Raw genomic sequence first — 19,564 nt, 5'->3', positions numbered from 1 at the left:
GAGAGGAATTGGGAGAGAGAGAGAGAGAGAGAGAGAGAGAGAGAGAGAGAGAGAGAGAGAGTGGAGGATGGCAAAGTAAAGAGTGCCAAAGGCCTCTATTTATAAGAGGAAAAAAAGGAAACCATGTCCAGAGAATGGTAAGAGGCGCATATAATGACCCGCGGTACATGTCCTATATATCTACTTGTAACAGTTCTTCACGGGATAAAAATCTCCAAAGGACATGCATCCGGCCTTTTTTAACTGCCTATCAACCCAACAAGTACGCTGATGATCTCATTGTAAATCATGCAGATCATAATTATATGCGAAATTTTTCAGAGCTGCATGTTCCTTTCAGCTTGAATTAAAGCTATATAGTTCTTCATGAGGCTTGAACCTAATTCAAAGCGCGCTTCTTAACATGAGATCAAAGAGTAAATATATACGGTTTCGGATATTTCGTAGTACTGGGCAGGCAGCTTGCTGGGTTGAACGATTCAGCAATGTATACCAGTACTGTACTGTAAGATCTGCACACACACACACACACACACACACACACATATATATTTTATATTATGATCATCACTGATGATGTTTGTAGCAGCTTTATTTGATTTACCCCATGTGCGTAAGGATTTCAGTAATATTTTTAAAATCATTTGGCACAAGTGATAGCAATATTATTACCATGACCATACAATAAAGCTGATATATATCCACACACACACACAATTGATCACATGCATCTGGTTGACCTTTTCATAATTTTATGGTGAATTCATGAGACCCACAATACTGAATGCACTGTATCCTGCCAAAGAACCAAAGAAGGAAGTAGAAGTGGACATGAATGAATTATACTCTCGACTACCGCATGGCTGTAATTATGTCGGGATCAGACATGCTTAAAGTAGCCCTTTACTGCAGTATATAATATAGTCATCCACTGCATGCAACTAAAACTCGACCGCATGATATATGCTTGAATAAGGTGCAGATGCAAGCTAGGCATGTTTGCCATGTCGCCATCAACAAGACTAGTGATCCATGAGTAGGAAGTGACAAGTACTGATACCCCAAGATTGGGACTTTATATACAATTTGTATATTTATATGCTTTTTCTGTAATCATCCTCTAACAAGAGACATTATACATATCTACATGGTCTCTCTCTCTCTCTCTCTCTCTCAGTCAAACAGACTTTCTAGTTTCTTCACATGTAGAATGGCACCAAAGGTTCTAATACCGGCTTTTTTTAGTGAACAAGGAAGTAACAGAGGTATATACCCATTAAGGGATCGATATAAGATAAGTTCCCCACCTAAAGGAATAACATGGCCACTATAAGATAAGATATGCAGGAAATATCATAGTCTAGAAGATCATGCACCCAACTAGCTAGTATATAGTGGCGATCCAGGAATTCACTTTTGAGGGGCATATTAGTATTGGCGTAATTAAGATTATTCTTTATTTTTCAAAATATTTATTCTACTATATATATAATATAAGGAAATATCATACAATTACTTAAACAATATTAATGGAAAAAACTATTTTGCCCTCCCAAGCTTACCACTCAATTTGACCGCTTGCTATTTTTTTTTTTTTTTTTTACTTAGCGATTAAGGAAATGATTATAAGTGTATTGAAATTTTTTTTTTAACTTTTTAAAATATTTAAATATATTAAAAAAATGTGAAAAGAAAAATAAAATAAAAAACTAAAAACTAGATAGCGGTAAGGTTGAGCGAGCTCCTCTGGGTGGCAGAGTAGCCTGGCTCCAATATTAATATAGTTATCGATATGGGGATCAAATATTATATGACCGCAATGGCCAATGATAGATAAGGCCGGTTTTCTTTTTCTAGCAAAATAATTATATGCATGGTCTACATTAATAATTAATAATGAAATAATTATATAGCATGCTTAGATAATTTGGTACTAGTATTAATAATCCATTTCATTACTATTAATTATGGATCTGTAAAAAGTAACGAAATAGATTATGAATTGTAATGATATAGTTTGAGTTAAGATATTTTATTGGATTTTGGAAAATAGTAGAGAAAAAGTTGAATAAAAATATTATAACATTAAAATTTGTTTGAATATAATTAATTTTTTAATTTTTTTTGTTTTGAAATTTGAAAAAGTTGCATTATTTTTGTGTTTTGTTTAGAAGTTTGAAAAAGTTGTAATAATTAGGTAATCATTAGATGAAAAAATTGAAAAATTGAAAAATTGAAAATAAAAATGATTTTATATTTGAATGATATTTGAGAATAACATTATGAGAAGTTTTGAGATAAGGTGAGATGTTCTCAAGTCATCTCAATTCCCAAACTTGACCTAATTGTTGAGGTAAAGATTGCCAAGTCCCATATTCGCTATCAAGCCCGGCTCCATGAAGGTCATATGGCGGACATGAGATTAAGAGCCCGTTTGGGGTTGCGTAAGGGGTCTTAAAAAGTATTTAAATAGCCTTAAAAGCTTTTTAAAAATAAAATTAGGTTATTTGGATATTACATATTAAAATACTTTTAATCTCAAATAAATTAAAATGTACATTTGATTTTTTCCTCAAACGTGCTTTTCTGGATAATGTAGAACATGGTTCAAATTTTAAAAAATGTGATCAATGAAAAATACCCGTACAACTTTAACATAATTACAATTTTACCCTTTGGGGTCTTATCACAAGCACAACACTCTAACTTTCGAATGGCCTTTTATGTCATTTCTACCTCAAAAAATACCTTTTTATTTTTATTTTTATCTTGATTCCAAATGAATGTAATATGTTTTGAAGTGCCTTAGACGTATGGTTACCAAACTTAGTTTTTCCTCAAACGTAATTTTTAGCTTATTTCAAATTAAAAGTGTTTTAATATGCAACACTCAAACAACCTAATTTTTTTTATTAAAGAGCTTTTAAAACTATTAAGCACCTTTTAATACTCCTACCGCAACCCCAAACAGGCTCTAAATGACTATTAAAAAATTATTTATTATTTGGTAATCATATATTTAAAACACTTTCAAAAACATGTTACATTTGTTTGAAAACAATACAAAAAAGTATTTTTTGAAGTAGAAATGACATAAAAAGGTCATTTGATTTTTTTAAAATTATGACCATATCCTTAATAGAAATAAAATCTTATAATCAAATAACAACAAAAATAATCTAATAGAATTTTCAATAAGTATAATGAAAAAAATCTCCTTAACGATGCATAAGTGAAATAGCAATATATTATGCTCAATATTATATTCATATGGTAAAGGGCATAGTTGTAATTATGTGAAAGTTGTATGAGTATTTTCGCCCATTGAAAACCTTATTTAAAATTCTAACTATGTTTTGCTTTATCAATAAAAGTACATTTGAGTAAAAGCATCAAAATGATGATTTTCCTGAAACATACTTTTTAACTTTTTTAGATTAAAAAGTGCTATAATTAATATGGAATAACCTCATTTTACCATTAAAGAGTTTTTAGACTATTTAGGCACTTTTTACAACCCCTAATGCAAACTCAAACAGATCGTAAATGTTGTTGGTGGGGCAAGATTTAGCAAAACTAGTGTTGTAGACCAAAACTTGGTCTACTCAAGCATGATGGCGATAATGAGAATTGAGGATCATAGTAAAGAGATGTCATCCAAACAAGATGTCGCTCAAATAACAATGGCAAATAACCAAGTTGTGGGAGAAGAAGACAACTCTTGATGGTATGATAAAGAGCCTTAAAAGGCGTAACATGAAATGTAGGCGAGGAACACCATTCAAATTATTAAATGAACAAAACAGAAAACATGAAATATCAATACCATCCAATAAAAATTATGTCTTCTCAAAAGGTCAAAGGTTGATTTTATTTCAAAATAGAGAATTACTGTAGTTATAAAGAAATTCCATTAAAATAAATTCACAAATTGACGTGATCACTTGATGTGTTATGTCAGATTGTAAAGTTATTTTTTTTTTTGTAAAATAAATCTAACAACGTATCATATGAAAACATGTAAGTTTGTGGGTTTGCTTTCATTAGATCTTTTGTGATTGTAACACTTCTCTTCAAAATGATAGCTCTCAATGCATTTTTTTCATTCATGATTTTGAGGTGCTATTAACTCCAAGCATATGATATTAATTCACAGTTACAAAAAATACTTAAAAAAATAAGAAATTGAAAAGACATGCATGCCATGGGAGAAAACCAAAGCAAGATAATTTTTTAAATTCATTGTTATGGAAAATAGAGACTTGGATCTTTCTAATCATATTTAGTTTATGGATTTCTGCTAAATATATATCTTATAATACTTCCAGAATTTATTTTGTAAATATCCCAAATCATGGTAAATAATTGACAATTTGTGATGACTTTATGAGATTGATTTTCAGCTCTCCAGTGTAAGTTCCACTATGTATATATATACATACATACATACATATATATATATTAACACACTCAGAAGGAAAAATAAACTTGTTACTAGTTAAGACCACCATTGTCCATTGACTCAATATTTATGTCATCTTTTTGGGTTTGATCCATTATATTAATTCGGTTATTGCATGAAATATAGGAAATGTAAGTTAGGTATGATCAATTTACTATTGTTGTACCATTAGGAATTCTGAATGGGAAAAATAAACTTATACAAAATTCTTATCTAAATTAAAAGTTAGAAGAAATAGACGTATGAGGAGCTGACTACGTCTAGTACCCATTGTATAGGCATATATAGCATGTGACTGAAGCGTGGAATTTTTTTTTACCATTAACTAGCATTAAGTATTTGCACTAAAAAAATCACATATCCGTGAGTATCTAACTACCTGCACTTTGTTAGTATTTATGTTTAACTCTACTAAAGGTTTTGCTCATATAATTCTCTTCCATAGTGAGTGTGATGAATTTTCTCTTTTTCTTTGACTACTGCATATCTTTATAAAAAGAAATTAGATTTTTGTCCTTCTATACAATGTGAGATAGGCAAACATTAGTCTTGGCACATCCTTGAAAATAACTTTGAAAGACTATAACAAAAGTTAGCCATTGTTCTTAACTTCACATTTTGTTCTATTAATACAATAAACGACGTCATTCCGCTTGTGTGGTTGATCTTATATTAACACATAGTATAGTATCTCTGTTTTGACTGGACATTTTCTACAATACAACATACATTAGCCACTCTTGAATCAGAATTTTTTTCTTCCGGGGGAGGGGCTATTGCTAGATTAAGTAGGTGTTGTTAGAGTATAAAGTGTTTTAACAAAACTGTCAAAAAACTAATATCTCTAAGTATAACTAACACGCCTCAAAATGTAAGTGTCAACGGGTTGTAATATATTAATTAAATTCATTTCACCCTCTTTGATTAGTTTGTTCAGTAACAATTATCTTGAATGGTACACTCACCCATCAATTGCATAACCACTCCCATATCGACTTTTCTACTATCGAATCTTCATTAGCCAGTGCTTTCTAATAGTTGATTCTTTGTATTTAATTCTTTGTATTTAAAGTGTAGCAACTAAAGAAAAACGTTATATGCACGACATAACTGATTTGTCACTATTTGACGATGATTTTTTTTGGTCCAATCCAATAGATAATCAACTTATGAATGTACCAGTGTTAGATTAGTCTATGCACCACACTTACATTTGAATTTAACAAATCTTTATGGCTATAATTCAAACATTCAAGATCAGAAGCCATATACAAATATTTGAAGCATTGAAAATATAACACAATGTTAACCTATGAATGAACCAATTTGAAAAGCCCATGCACCAGACTTATATGTTATTCTAACAACTCATCCATACAAGAACACTCACATTCAAAATCAGCTTATGAATGTACCAGTTTAAAAAGTCTATGCACAACATACTTTTCAGTTAATCTAACAACTCTGTGAAAGAATATAAGCATTGAAAATCACAAGTCATGAGGAAATATTTGAAGCAATTAAAATCTAAAACCTTATTTGAACACGCTCAATTAGTCCATCTTTCTCCTTCACATCAACCACCTTCCAGTTAGCATGCCTCATTTTTGCATGGTGCTTGATGATCCATTTGACTCCCGTGGTATACATTGTTCTGTTGTTGCATGATGAACCTATATTTCCGTCTTTGATATCCAATGGTATATTCCCTAACTTTCTCAGCCTTTCAAACTCAGTCTCTTTGGCGACACCCCTACAATGTTTAGAAGTGTTTAGTACTATATCACAAACACAAGCCATATTATTCATGTTAGTGCAATTTTATTTTGATTATTTATCCTCTCATACCATGGCCATTTATGAAAGACTTCATAACCTTGCTTATGAGTTTACTTACCCTCCCATTGGCCAGTTGTATTCATCTCTACCCATTATAGGGACCCAACAATGCCTCACATTCAACATCTGGAGGTTGAGTGGAGTCATTAAATGATGACTGTGTTCATTTCTCAAAGTCCATGTTGCTGGTTTTGATGGTAGGGCAAGTCTAATATTAAGTTATTGTGGTGTTTGTCCAGCTCTTCTTCTGCCTCTTCGTGTTTTTATTTTTTATTTTTTATTTTTTATAGAACCTTATTGCCAAATAGAGGAATATCTTGCTAATTGTTTAACAATGAAGTTGAACTCAGAATGAACTATTGCAGACGGAAGCTGAAACTAACGAAGGTAGTTGAGTTCCAACTGCAAGAATATCTCCTTTCTATATAACTGAAGTTGACTTCTTAGCAGTTTTGAAGTTGATGGAGTGTTCTATGTGGTGTTTTGTCATATAATGGCAAGGATAGCTGAGACAAAGATCTCCAAGTCATACGTGTGGCACTTGTGTTCACTTCTACTGACTATTTTTGAATAACTAGTTAGATCTTATAGCAATGATAACTCTCAGACATTTCACTTTGGTGCTTATGTTTTGCTATCTCCTACGCAAGTGCAGTTGTAAAACAGGGAAGCCTGCCAACTTTCACGTCATTTCACTTATTTCCCGTAATATTTTGTGTACAAACCCGATAAGAATCAAAGACACAAGAAACTTCAGTATTTGATACTTTGAAGAAATTGAGATCTAAGAGCATTCTCAATGGCTTATGTCTTATCCATACATGTAAATTATTTGAATAATTACTCAAAAAAAGGAGTTCCAACCAATTATGTAATAGGAAATCTAAAATACAATTCGCTACAGTAATCCAATACATGTAATGGAACTGTTCATCTTGTAAACATTTTTTTAAAATTATATTTCATTTCCGCTCACATTTTCTTTTACTTTGATCTTCACCATGTTAAGTAAGTTTTTTTAATTTAACTACTGCGATCATTTTTTTTATTTTTTTGTTCACATATACCATTCAATACAATTTTATATTTAAAGTCAAAAAATTGGCTTATTCTAATTAAGTTAAATGTGGTTAGAGTAATTATCAAACATGACAGTTCATCATAAGTGGTGTGCATGCACAAAATTTCAGTGGTTGAACCAAGTAATTTTGATACAACAAATACACATTTCCATCATACATGGTTGAATTGGTATGATTAAATCATCGTACTAAGTTTTCTTAACATACAATTTGTTGGGTTCTATATAATGATGAGTAAATTGAAAAAGCTAGATCTCTACATCAAACTCATGTAATAGGGGAGTGTTTACAAACAATTAATAAGTCCAAATCCCCATAAACCCTCTTTCAAAAAAGCTAGTCTTTAGAAGAACAATTGGTTCTACCTCAATTATTCTAAAATTGAACTCAAACAACGACATTAGTAGTAAACGTATTTCTCATCCTCCATTTGTCCAATGGGTCACTAATTTATATGGAACTTTACACATACATAAAACGATATATAACATCTATTTACATGATTACATCTTCCAAATCCGCTTGAAACAAACTGCCATCATTGCAAATTTGAGTAATCACTGGCATAGACTACAACAACCTTCAGCCTTTGCTAGTTCACCTGCCCTTAAAAAAGAAATTGTTGGCATTCTACTCCTAGGAAGTATATTATCCAGTTTGGTTGTAGTCAATCTAGAAAGTCCACTAGTTAGATATTAGTCCACAATAAACAAACAAAATCCAAACGCCAAACACCAATTGATATATTAGTAATGGTACAACCTTGAAAAAATCAATATCAATAATGAAAATAGGCTAAACTAGTAATCTCATTGCCAAATATAAACATGATAGGAAGTTAAACTTAGAAATAAATGTTAGGAATGATATTGATCCACATATTTGAGGAACTTAAGCATATTGAAATGCTTATTGAACTTGCTTCTTACCTATCCAATCTAATTATTTATCATAGAATTGATGCTTCTTGAAATGCTTCACAAAGTCAGATTATTTATCACAAAGTCGGTTAAAACTATAGAAAAAATAAATGGAAATGATTTATCACAAGACATTAATATAACACAAAATTCAAATACAAGAATCATATCATAGGTATGCAACAACTCTTTGGACTCTAACAGGTTGTAGGTGGTCTATTACCATAATATTTATGCTCATCTTGGAGCTTATTGGGTTTTATTCTAAACATCACCTTTGAAAGCCCTCGTGATTTTCAGATCCTGCATATAACATAGTGAAGTATAGCTATCAAAGACTATGATACAACAGGTTGTGTTAAGTGTCTATGAAATGCGAAAAGAATAAGTAGAGAATTGGCATTGATGCATACCATCATTGGACAAAGTTTCAAAGTCAGTTTGGAGGTCTTCTTTACTGCTACCACTATCTTTTTCATTATATTCATTCTCTTCCTCATCGATGAAGTCTTTCTCATTGTCAATGGTCGAATATTCGTGATCAGATATTGGGTTCAATAGTATTGAGACATCAGCAACATAAACTAGTTCTACGTTAGATCTATGCAAGTGATTCCTTGTGCCAGCATCATCATATTGGGGGTCTACCTCTATGTATGATTATTCATTCTTTTGGAATGCATCATTTTCGAATAAACCCTCGTCATTATCCTCAACATTCACCACTGATCCGCTTGGAACATCATACATGTTCCTATTGGTCACCTTCTACACAACAAACCAATTACCACACAAACTAGTGTCTTTAAGGTAAAACACTTGAGAGGCTTGATAGGCAAGGGCGAATGACTCATCTTTATACCATTTACGAAGTGTTGACACTAGTTAGATGGTCACCAACTCATATTCCTCTTTTTCCCATCACCAATATCAAACCACACACATTTGAACAAATATACATGACATCCTCCCATGTAGAGTAATTGAAATATGTCAATTAAAACATCATAAAAAAAAATAGGTTTTGAACGATATTCAGCGTTAACAATCACCCCACTATTCTGGATTTGGTGATATTGTCTCAAGTTCTCTGTGTGAAACTTGATGCCATTCATGATGCAAGCATCATATGAAGCAACCCATGGGTCTGGTTCACAAGCAAGTGCATATATATCGTCGGTGACCTATTCGTCATTTCCTGAACACAATTGCTGAACTTGGGAGGAGGGTAAGAAACCCATTACAAATGATATTCTAGTTTAATTTGACAATGAGTTTTTTAGGTAACATACACGTGTGCGAAACCAACTTGAAAATTCACTTTGATGTTTACGCTTTATGTTATCGATACAATGTTCTTGAATCTTGGAGTAGTGCTCACTAAAGATCAATATGCACGGTAACTCGAGTTCGTATAAAGTGTTATTAATGCTATATTAATAAGGTACAAGTAATAGAAAACCCAACATACTTATTGTAGGTACTGTTCAATCTCTATATAATTATTAAGCACATACCATTTTGCCTTTGCAAGTAGAGTCTTATCCAATCAATGCAAAGTTGGCGAGCCCAAATGACATACCTTTTGTGAGAACACAAACAACTCTTGATACTGATAATCGCTATCAATATCCTTGTTCCTTTCCACTCGATTATATCGGTTTCAACATCATGGATATACAAGGAGCAAAAGGTTAAGCATTCAATATGAACATAGGCTTTTGCAATTGACCCTTCTGAACGAGCCTTATTTTCGACGTAGCACTTGAGTTTTTCCAAATATCTATCAAAAAGATACATTCACTTATATTGTACTGAACCTGCAAGGAATGCCTCATGGCGTAGATAAATGGCGAAGTGTACCATTATATCAAAGGTAGGTGAAAACATTATCTCAAGCTTCTATAGGATTATTGCAATATCGGATTGTAGTCTCTTCAGCACATCTAATGTCAATGTTCGTGCACATAAAGCCATGAAAAAGGAACTAATCTCTGTCAATACAAGGCATACATCTGATTGCAAAAATCCACAAATTGCAATTGGAAGTAATCTTTGTATAAAAACATGACAATCATGAATTTTCATTCTTGTTATCTTTCCATCAGAGTCAAATACATCTGGAAATATTTGAGGTAAAACCATCAGGAAATTTTACATTTGCAAGCTACTTACATAAACGCTACCTTTGATCTAAATCCAACATGTAGAAACCAAGCGTCATAGAATATCCACTACCAACATATTCTAAATGTAATTCATTCCTTAATCCATGCTCCATCAAATCCCTACGTGCATTTGTAGTGTTTTTATTTTTTCTTTCTATATTCATCAACGTACCTAAAATATTGTCTCATATATTTTTTTCAATTTGCATGACATCTAGATTATGTTGTAAAAGCAACGTTAACCAGTAAGGTAATTGGAAGAATATAATTTGTTTTGTCCAATTCAATTTATTTGGTTTGCATTTTCTCTTCTGAGAACCTTTGTCAAATTGGACAGTAGCATCCTTCTCTAGTTGCTGGAGTACATCATGTCCTATAAGTTTTGTAGGTGGCAATCAATGATCCTCATTTCCATTAAAGGTAGTCTTTTTCTTTCTCCAAGTGTGTGCAGATGGCAAGAATCGACGATAGCCCATATAACAATATTTTCTCCCATAATGCAACTACATGGAATCTCTATAGATATTGTATAATAGACAAATCATTTTTTCCTTTGTGCTTCACCCTGAAAGATTGGCATGTGCAGAAAAATCATTAATAGTCCATAATAGTGCAGCTTATAAGCGAAATCTTTTTGACTTTGAGGCATTGTATGTCTCTACACCATCCTCTCATAACTGTTTTAATTCATGAACTATAAAGGTTGTAAATAAACATCAATGTCATTTTATGATGTTTTGGGGTCAAGAATAAGCAAAGATAGCATTAAGTACAAATCTTTCATGCACAACCAAGAGGGCAAGTTGTTTGTCACGAGTATTTCTAGTCATATGCTATAAGATTTACTTATATTATTGAAAGGGTTGAAACCATCACTGGCTAGGCCCAGTCTGACATTGCGTGCATCTTCTCCAAACCACCTTTGATCTTTATCAAATTCTCTCCACATCTAGGGGCAAGTTTGGGGGTGGGATGACACACAAAATTCTCATCTTATCTCATCATTACATCTTTTTCAAATCTTCATACAAAATATAATAAACAATTCGACTTTTTCAAATCTCAATTCAACTTTTTCAAATCTCAAAACAATAATAATACTAAAACATAATATTTTAAACACTAAAACAAAATATAAAATTCTCATCTCACACCCAAACCTGCATCAACAGGATGTCGTAAAGTATTATGGTTATCAACACATTGTTCTATATACCATTTTATGGATTTTGCGATGTCCTTTGACATAAATAACCTTTGTAACCTCGGCACCAAAGGAAAATATCACAATATTTTTTTAGGAATCCTCCCTTTTTTCCCTGCAGTCGACATCTACCTCCACTCATTGCATTTAGAACACTCTTATATTTTGGTATTCTCTTTCCAAAATGACATGCAATCATTTGGACATGCGTGTATCTTGACATAACTAAAACCTAGGCCACGCTCTAAGTGTCAGGCCTTCGTGATATTAGTTAGGCAACTGAATATCTGGAAATGCAACTTTTAACAACTGTAAAATCATATTAAACGATTTGATAATCCACCCACCAATTGTTTCGATATGAAGTAGCTTAACAATAAATAACAACTTAGAAAACTTTGCACAACTTGGATAAAGTGGGCATAGGGCATCCTCTAACAATTGGTCAAAATTTGTGGATGGGCCTTTACTAACGGTGGGTCCTAAACTAGTATCTTATTCCCCACATGCATCCTCCATAAATGATTCGGCCTGAATATCATCTATCATTTCATCTATATCATCAATATAATTTTCTCTTTCATTACTTTCGTCATCATTGTTTGACAAATTTCCACTCCAACATTCATCCTCCCCGTGAAATATCCATCGTGTATAACTTGGATCAATACCTATCATGAATAGATGATTTTTGACTTCATTGATTAGTATGAAAATGCCATTACAACATCTCCGACATGGACACCTGAACATAGTGGTTCCAAAGTGCATGGGCTCAGGCCATATTGTGGAGTTGATTAATCCATTTTCACCATATTCGCATGATGTAAATTTGTTGGGCACTTGCATCCAACTCTTATCCATTTGAATGCGAATCAAACCAACTAGAAAACTGATGTGAGATAAGGTCACTTGAATAAAAATAACAAAGAATAAAAGAAAACAAATGGTTGATTTGAAATCACGAAATGTTGAAATAAGAAAATGGTGAAATACACCTAAATATAAAACTAACTAAATAATGTTTAACACAATGTCTCTTAAAGGGCAAAGTTACATATAAACAGAATTAGGCAATTAATAATTTCATATAAGAAAACATTGCTATTTGTATGCTCGGAGACTAATATGCACACTTGGCCACTCTGTATTTACGTTGAAAGTATAAATCCTAGTAAATAAATGAAGATAAAAGTGTTGACATTCTCTTCTCAGTCAAACATATCCATACGGATGGCATTTCATGTTTATGCATTGTTAAAGAGGTCATGATACAAAATACCAATAAGAAGAACAAATTTAGTTGAGTTGGCATGGATATAAGAAAATTTTATGGAAAGTTTATTGTAAACTCAAGTTCTTTGCACAATCTAACACATCTAACATTAGAAGCTAAATTATATAAGTACTGCAATTGTCAAATTTCAACTTACAAATCATTAGTCTTGGTAAGTAAGGTTGATGGAGTTAGACAAAAACAGAAAATTATAATGTACCATATCAACGCATCCAACAACAAAAAATCACAAAAACTTGCCCGAAATCGATCACAAACAATTATCTATACAATCTCAAGTCCATCTCAGATCCATCCCCATCAACAAGGGTGGCAGTTATTTAAAGGTGAGGATTGATAGACTTACAACTTGTTTCCACAAATAAAAGAGTGCGTCGACTACATATAAACCTAGCTTTTGGAAAACTAATAAGCTAGACAAGTAAAAGTAATCAGACAAATCACAATTTTGTGAACGTTTAACAAGTATGAAAAACTAAACCAACATGTGAATGTGTTGGCCGAGAGGTATGGGTGGTTTGATCTTGAAGATCTGAAACCTACGAATTCAATAGTGGGAAGAGAAGCGCTGTAGCCACAAAAAATATTTTACAAAAGTAAATATATAAACTGACATGACTTTATATATTACATTTAATCTACTTTATAATAAAATTAGTTTTACAATCTAATGCACTACATCAATTTGTGAGTTTACTTTTATAGAATCTCTTTGTGGCTTAAGAATTTCTCTAGTAGGAAATGTGAGGAAGGTGCTTGGGTATAAATAGAGAGAAAGGGGTATAGAAAGGGCTAAACTTGTACAAAATTGGCCATGATCAGGACTAGAAGGCTCGCTCATTGTCCACAGTAATAATTTTGAAATCCAGTAAACATTGTATAACAATCTATTACCAATGAAAAGTAGTATGTTCCCAGAGTCCTGTGATTAGCAATAATCCCACAGAAGATTATTGTACAGACAACATTCTTTAGAATGATTTTACATAGGATGATAGGAATCCTCTAGTACATTACTACAATGGCTGCCAACTTTCAATTGGGAGCAGTACCATCTGGAAAGAGCTTTTAGACCCCAGTCTGCAACCTCTAACTCACCCAAGGGAAATTGTAAAACTGTACCTTAAAAGTAGAACAAGAACTATGCCATTCAAACTTCTATACCACTTGGATCTCCTGCACACAGGTGGTTTTTTTTTCTCTTCTTGGCTTAGATCTGGCATCCACAACCGCCATCACACCACCATCTCATAACACATTGACAGCAACCTTTCCCCCTTCCCGGAAATTACAAGCACTGAGAATTTTTCAAACAATATTCAAGTTCCTTGGGTATTGTAATCAATTTATCTTCACTAACATTAGAATAATTTCATCATAGAAATTTATCACATATTAAGCTATGCCATATAGAAAATTACTGGTTAGATTCAACAACCTGAAACAGAACTTAGCATAGAAGGCATTTACAACCCAAGTATATATCAGATAGGTTCCGAGAAAAGAACAATAGCATATGATGTTACTGATTCCTATTAATTTCAGATAATTTTCATTAACATGTATCCGCCAGATTGCCACAGAAAGGCCAATCATATCAAAACAAGCAAATAAGGGTGGAAGCTTCACACCAAAGAATCATTTCTTGATCATATATTGCAGGAAATTAAATCTATACATGACGAAAAGGAGCAAAAAGAAAGCAGTGTCCAAAAACCATCAGCAGTAAGGTCACGAAGAGCCTGCCACCATTCTTAGCATCAAGCTAACACTTCAGCCTTACAGACAGGGCAGGCTTTTTTCTGTGCAAGCCACTGTTTTATACATTGTATATGATAGTTGTGTCCACAATCCAGTTTGCCCATCTCATCATCTGCTTCATATTCCTCCTGTATGCACAAATAAGATTTAAGGCCAACTCTATGGAGATTGACAATAATTGACGGTGAACAGGCAAACAAGTTGTTACAAGCTCACCTGACAAATGCTGCACTTTCTATCTACTTGCTTCGACACATGCGGTGATAGATCATTCATAAGTGAGTGCTTAATTTTCCTGAGGCAGCGGCCTATTTCCTCTTCTTTCAATCCAGTACTCACATAACCAATTCTCTCACCAAGCTCAAGCAATTCCTGTTTGCCACACAAAAACAAGGGATTTATTGTAGAATGCTCCCAAGATGATATGTAATACAGATACAACAAACATTAGGAGACCTAAGAATAGGGGACAACAATTAATTGAAGATGCAGTTTATGAGTAAGATCAACAAACCTCATATGACATATTATCTACATCGAGTCTCCAGTCTCTATATCGATCATGCATGTCAAATCTTCCTCCCATTAGTAGACTATTCTGGAGCATCATAATCTGCACCAGCCAGCACTGATTTAAATGCTTCCTAAATACCGCATGATTCATCTAAGTAGAAGCTTCCCCTCACAAATTTGTTACTTCACCAAAATGTATGCATGACATTCATTACAAGCCATAAATTTACATCTCTAGTACAACGAGTAACAAATTATGTAAATCCATTGTGGACAGTCCTTATCTGTTAGATACAAAGATATACAGAATATAGATAGATGCCATAAGGGTTTACCAATGTTGATAGACTAATCCATCTATAATATTGAGCCGTAAACGAACATCCATCATTAAATTCAACAGTGAAAAAGAAGGACAATTTATAGCATCCAACCTATTAATGGCAATACCATAAACTGACATGCAATTATTTACAAAATCCCTCTTACTTTGAGTCTCAACACCACACTTCCATTAAAGCACATCCTTAACCTGCTTCAATTGGGTAAAGTTGTTCATAAATGATTTCTAGCAAACCCAACAAATATTCAATGATTACAGAAACAATTACGCTTTTCTCCCCAGATCATTTTAAATGACTCCGGAATGACAAAAAACATGGTCTACTTTAAAAGCATATATGGCTCACTAAAACACATTTTCCCAAACCAGGATCATTCTATTGGATCTTTTTATTCAAAAAACTCTGATACAATTATTTATTAAAATCAATAACTCAACTAGTGGGCATACATATGCAAGTAGAGTCAACAACAGCTCAACTAGTCTGAATTATTTTAAATGACTTCTGGTACTGAAAATTAGTTCATTGAATGGTCATATATACTGAAGACAAGTCCATTATTTCTCAAGGAAGTTAAAGGAACCTAGACTTGAAACCTACTTATGAAGCAAAATTCCCCCTCTAATTCTAAGGACATACAAGGTCTCATTGACCATTGTCCATGAATAAATTAGTCAGGCTAGCTATCTTACAATTAGCAATAGTGACTAGCTATGTGCATGATCTTTTGTTTTTTTTCTTTTGATTGGTAAGTAAACCATATTAATTAAATAAACTTGACGAATTTCCAAAGGGAATCCCCTCAAGAAACACGCACCCCCGGTTACATTCATGATCACGCCAATGGAAAAGATGTGTGCATCTATTAAATCTATAGTTTTTTTAAGAATGAATTCATCATACTAGGTTTACCAACAATTTTTTAGTGTTGAGTGGTGTATTTTTTTATAAATTAAATTCACTTGGGAAAATAATTGGAAAAAGGGAATAAGTAGGTGACCTAACCCCTAAAGCCTTATCTCTTCTCCAAATTATATTCATCATCACCATCACATAGGAGAACATAAAAGTCCACAGACCAATCCAAGTAAATAATCTAGGAAGATAGTATCCAATCAGCAAGTCAGACTCTTAAACTAATTTTTCAGCAAGTGTATTTTTTGCATAAACAAATTCAAGTTCTTCCACCACTTTATCCCCATTGCTTCTCTAGGGAGGAAGGATGACACCTTTTTTACTTTTCCTAAAGAAATTAAAAAAAAATGGAAGTCAAAACTTCACTAGCTTTCTTCTTGAGGAGTATGGTGCAAAGGAAAACCCCATTCATTCGACGCAAGCCCCATCATCATTAAGGAAATATCTGAGAAGACTTGAGAACAATTGTGTTGCCAAACGGACCCTTAAGTACAGTGCTGATAAACTGCAGGATTTTTTTTTCCAGCAAATAAAATTAGTAAAAAGGGATGACATCTAAAGGCCTTTCCATACAAGGTGCATGGGGGCATAGATTACAAAGCATCTACAATTATGCGGTGCAAATCCTACCAACTCAAACAAGGCACAAGGGAGCAAGAGTATGATAGGTTAAAAACAAAGAAAGAAAATCAGCATACCCAAGAACTATACAAACAGAACACAGAGAGCATGGACAGACCTCAGCAAGGCCCTCAGGAGAAGGATGGCGAGCATGGCGGTAATACCTACTTCCAAATACCTCTGGTCCAGGGAGCCTAGATACATAGTCAGGGTCGGAATCCAAAAACGATATAGGCTCAGGGTTCACTGTTCGCCTTGATAAACAAGGCCGCTGCCAAGATAGATGAAGCACAATCAAGCAAAATAAAAAAAGAACAAAAGAAAAGAAAAATATGGAGCAAACTAAACAAAGTCCAATACTCCAACCCATTATTGGATCAATATATGGAAAAAGGAAATGAATGCCCTCCTCTAACTCAACCAGTGAAATGCTTATTAGAAAGTTGCCTATAAAAGTCTCCTAATTAAGGCTAGGTTGAAAATGAAAAATTCATGAAATAATAAATTCTCTCTCTATGGAAATTTCTTGCGTGCACGCATTGGTGAAAAGGTACAAATAAAAAAAATCCAGGGACTTGGTTCCATGAGGCACAACAGTCAAATGTAAGGCAAGACAAGTAATATATACTCAAAAACTCCCAAAAAATTCTAGAAGTGCCATAAATCAAAGCAGTGAAATTTTCCTGCACAAAAACGATACTTTCCTAACACAGAAGTCATACCGCTGAAAAATATGAAAAGCTTAAAAATCTGAAGAAAAAAAGGGCGAAGAGCCCCACCAGTAATAAAATCGCCTTTTCACAGTTTTGAAGAAAACCAACCAAAAGTTTGTTTTCTAACATGGATTTAATTCAAAGAGAAAATTAGATGAGCAAAAAATGTGGACATTTCTTCTTTTAGATAAGCGAGTTGGAAGCAAACTCACAAGGAACTTTTATCTTCTTCTATTTTTATTTCTTTTCTTCACATCATTTTCTTCTATATATTGTGAACCAAACAGAAAACAAAACTTGTGCATACTGCGTACAGACAACCATGTTAACATATCAGGAAAATGTATTAACCGCAAAATGATAAACACCGTCTTTTACCCTGCAAACCCAGACAAAGTACCCAAGACAGCCATTTCTACCGACAAAATCCACTCAATAATGAAAACCACATTTCTAAGTAAAGAAAAAATTACAAAGTAAAAGAAATTAAGAAGAATAAAAAAAAATCCATATCCTATAAAATTAGATAAATTCAGTATCCACACCCACAAGTCATAGTAGAAAATATTCAGCAAAAAAAAAAAGTAGAAAAGGTGAGACGGGGAGCGGAGAGGCAATGAAGATAATAAAAAGACTACTACCTCCCTATGAGTCATCTTCTCCCCATCAATCTTTCCTCTCCCAGAGGATGCATTCCTCCTTGCCACCACGCAATCCTCCGCAGAAAACCCAATTCCGGGGCCACACCAAACATCTTGCGCATCCATACAATTTATAGAATTAGACACATCAACCATTCCTCCCTGATGGCTCTTATTACCCTCCTTGTCCGTGCTGTAGCTCTTGTTCTTCTTCTTCTTCTTCCTGCTCTTCTTGCCCTCCCAATCAGCGGAGCCCCGAATCACTGCCGGAACCGACACCTGATGCGACGCCGAGGCCGTGCACCCCAGGCCCCTAAACTTAGCTGACGCAAAGTTGTTTTTCTTCTTGCAGGTACTATTCGTGGGTGGTGTGGTTTCGCCCGTCGTGGTGGAGCTGGTGGTGGAAAAGGTGGAGAGGAGGAGGGAAGATATGGTGGATTTGCAGCGAGTAGATTGGATAATGGAAGGGATTTGCGGGTCTGAAATAGGAGGACCCATCTCTGAGATTTGTTGGTAAAATTGGCTTCTAGGTCTCCTCCATTTCATTTGTTCTCCCACTGACGATGCCTCTGTAATAACAGGCATGGTTTCTATGCACTCACTGGGAGAGCGACAGATAAAGTTTTGAGTTTTTTTTTGGTACCAATGGAGGGGAGAGTTTGAGGTAGAGCTTATGAGAGGAAGACAATGCATAATGTAGTGTGAGAAGTCATTAATATTACAGAGGAGAGAGGGAATAGCTTTGAGTTAGTGGAGAGACTCGATTAAAGAACTGATTTTGTGGGTTAGTTTTTCTCACTCCTTTGCTTTTTGGTGTTTTATGGGGGTCTGTTAGGTGGGCTCTGCTTTGTCTTCTTGTTGGGATCGTGGGTATATGCCATCATCAATCCAACAGCAGAGTCTCAGAGAGATAGAGAGAGAGACAGGCTCTCTGGAATCTGTGAACAATGATTTAACTTTTGCTTTTCCTCTATTTTGCTTTTTAAGCTAAGGCTGATGCTTGCTTATCACTTATCAGAGAAAAGGTTTTTGCTTTAATTTTCTTCTCTCTCTCTCTCCCTTTTATCATGTGCAGTGTAGTCGT

General features: G+C 33.8%; 1 protein-coding gene across 1 annotated transcript; it reads right to left on the bottom strand.

The window, feature by feature from the left end:
* Positions 1-14,463: 14,463 nt before the first annotated feature.
* On the bottom strand, positions 14,464-19,357 carry LOC109010668. Its single transcript, XM_018991565.2, has 5 exons — positions 18,481-19,357; positions 17,245-17,397; positions 15,248-15,346; positions 14,950-15,105; positions 14,464-14,861 (listed from the first exon to the last, which is right to left on the bottom strand). Exons 1-5 carry the CDS (start codon positions 19,171-19,173, stop codon positions 14,733-14,735), a joined length of 1,230 nt encoding a protein of 409 aa, XP_018847110.1. The 5' UTR covers positions 19,174-19,357; the 3' UTR covers positions 14,464-14,732.
* Positions 19,358-19,564: the final 207 nt, after the last annotated feature.

This window comes from Juglans regia, chromosome 15 (assembly GCF_001411555.2).
Source record: "Juglans regia cultivar Chandler chromosome 15, Walnut 2.0, whole genome shotgun sequence".
NCBI classification, from domain to species: Eukaryota; Viridiplantae; Streptophyta; class Magnoliopsida; order Fagales; family Juglandaceae; genus Juglans; species Juglans regia.
This window is presented reverse-complemented; position numbering and strand designations above follow the sequence as displayed.

What these genes read in the sequence shown, in the direction of transcription:
- LOC109010668 (XM_018991565.2), bottom strand. Translation starts at nt 19,173, where the DNA reads ATGCATTGTCTTCCTCTCATAAGCTCTACCTCAAACTCTCCCCTCCAT. An exon ending in AGAAGATGACTCATAGGGAG is followed by an intron (nt 17,398 to 18,480) that starts GTAGTAGTCTTT and finishes CTATCTTGGCAG; the next exon opens with CGGCCTTGTTTATCAAGGCG. An exon ending in GAAAGTGCAGCATTTGTCAG is followed by an intron (nt 14,862 to 14,949) that starts GTGAGCTTGTAA and finishes TTGTGCATACAG; the next exon opens with GAGGAATATGAAGCAGATGA.